A 958-nucleotide genomic window follows, 5' to 3' on the forward strand; every position below is an offset into this window, starting at 1 on the left:
GGGTTGCGATCCCGTTACTGGTCACGAAAAAAGACAAAAAGGAAAAAAAATATATATATATTCTGTCATAGCAAAACACATATACACACAAGTATACTTCAGAAAGCTTGTAGAAAAGTAGAATTAAAAGATGATACAAATCTTTTCACAAATTTTTTGATGTACTCCCATACACACAAAAGTGTTTATCAGAACACCTCGTATTTCTAACTACAAATAAGTAGAAACAATCTAAAACCCAGAAATAAAGAATGGTTAAGTAAATTATGATATACTTATATGGTAGATATAGTTATTAAACATTGAGTTTTTGAAGAATCTTTAATGATATTGGAAAATGCATACAATAAGGGAAAAATGGTCTCACAAAACAATAATTGTGGCATGATCCCAGGTTATATTTAAAAGAGACAAAAGGCTGGAAAAATATATTCCAACAAACAAAAAACAATGATTATCTCTAGCTGGGTGAATTTCAGGTGATTTATCCTCTTCTTTATATTTTCTTTATTTTCAAATTTTATACAATAAGCATGCATTACTTTAACAATTGTAAAAAAATATATGATTATTAAAGTTAGCACTGATAGTAAAAAAGAAAAAGAAAGTGGAAATGTTTGCATATTTCTACCTGGTTCTAAACTACGAACTTCCACAGAAAGTTTGGAAGGAGGGATATCTTCAGCTGCCACCAGCCAATCACTAGTCCTCATCCGTTTATACTCAACCTTGAAGGCAGTGATTGGAGAACCCCCGTTTGCCCGTGGAATCCAAGTGACATAGACTGACGTCTCTGACGCAGTGGAAATGGTGGGCCGATCGGGTGCCTCTGGGACTAAAAATGGAAACATTCATTTTAATAACCCATGATGTCAGAGCCAAGAATAACTTAATATAAAAGGGATAAGTCTCAAACTTCATGTTATTATTAAAGATTCTTTACCAAACTGTTTGCCAG

The 958-nt window shown here is 32.8% G+C and overlaps 1 protein-coding gene across 1 annotated transcript in view; it reads right to left on the reverse strand.

The window, feature by feature from the left end:
• The window catches only part of CDON (cell adhesion associated, oncogene regulated), a 62,030-nt gene that overhangs the window by 31,767 nt on the left and 29,305 nt on the right, over positions 1-958 (reverse strand). Inside the window, exon 12 of the mRNA XM_008583723.1 lies at positions 632-835. Coding sequence (XP_008581945.1) covers positions 632-835 — 204 coding nt within the window. The remainder of the gene's footprint in view (positions 1-631; positions 836-958) is intronic.

This window comes from Galeopterus variegatus, unplaced genomic scaffold (assembly GCF_000696425.1).
Source record: "Galeopterus variegatus unplaced genomic scaffold, G_variegatus-3.0.2 Scaffold3015, whole genome shotgun sequence".
NCBI classification, from domain to species: Eukaryota; Metazoa; Chordata; class Mammalia; order Dermoptera; family Cynocephalidae; genus Galeopterus; species Galeopterus variegatus.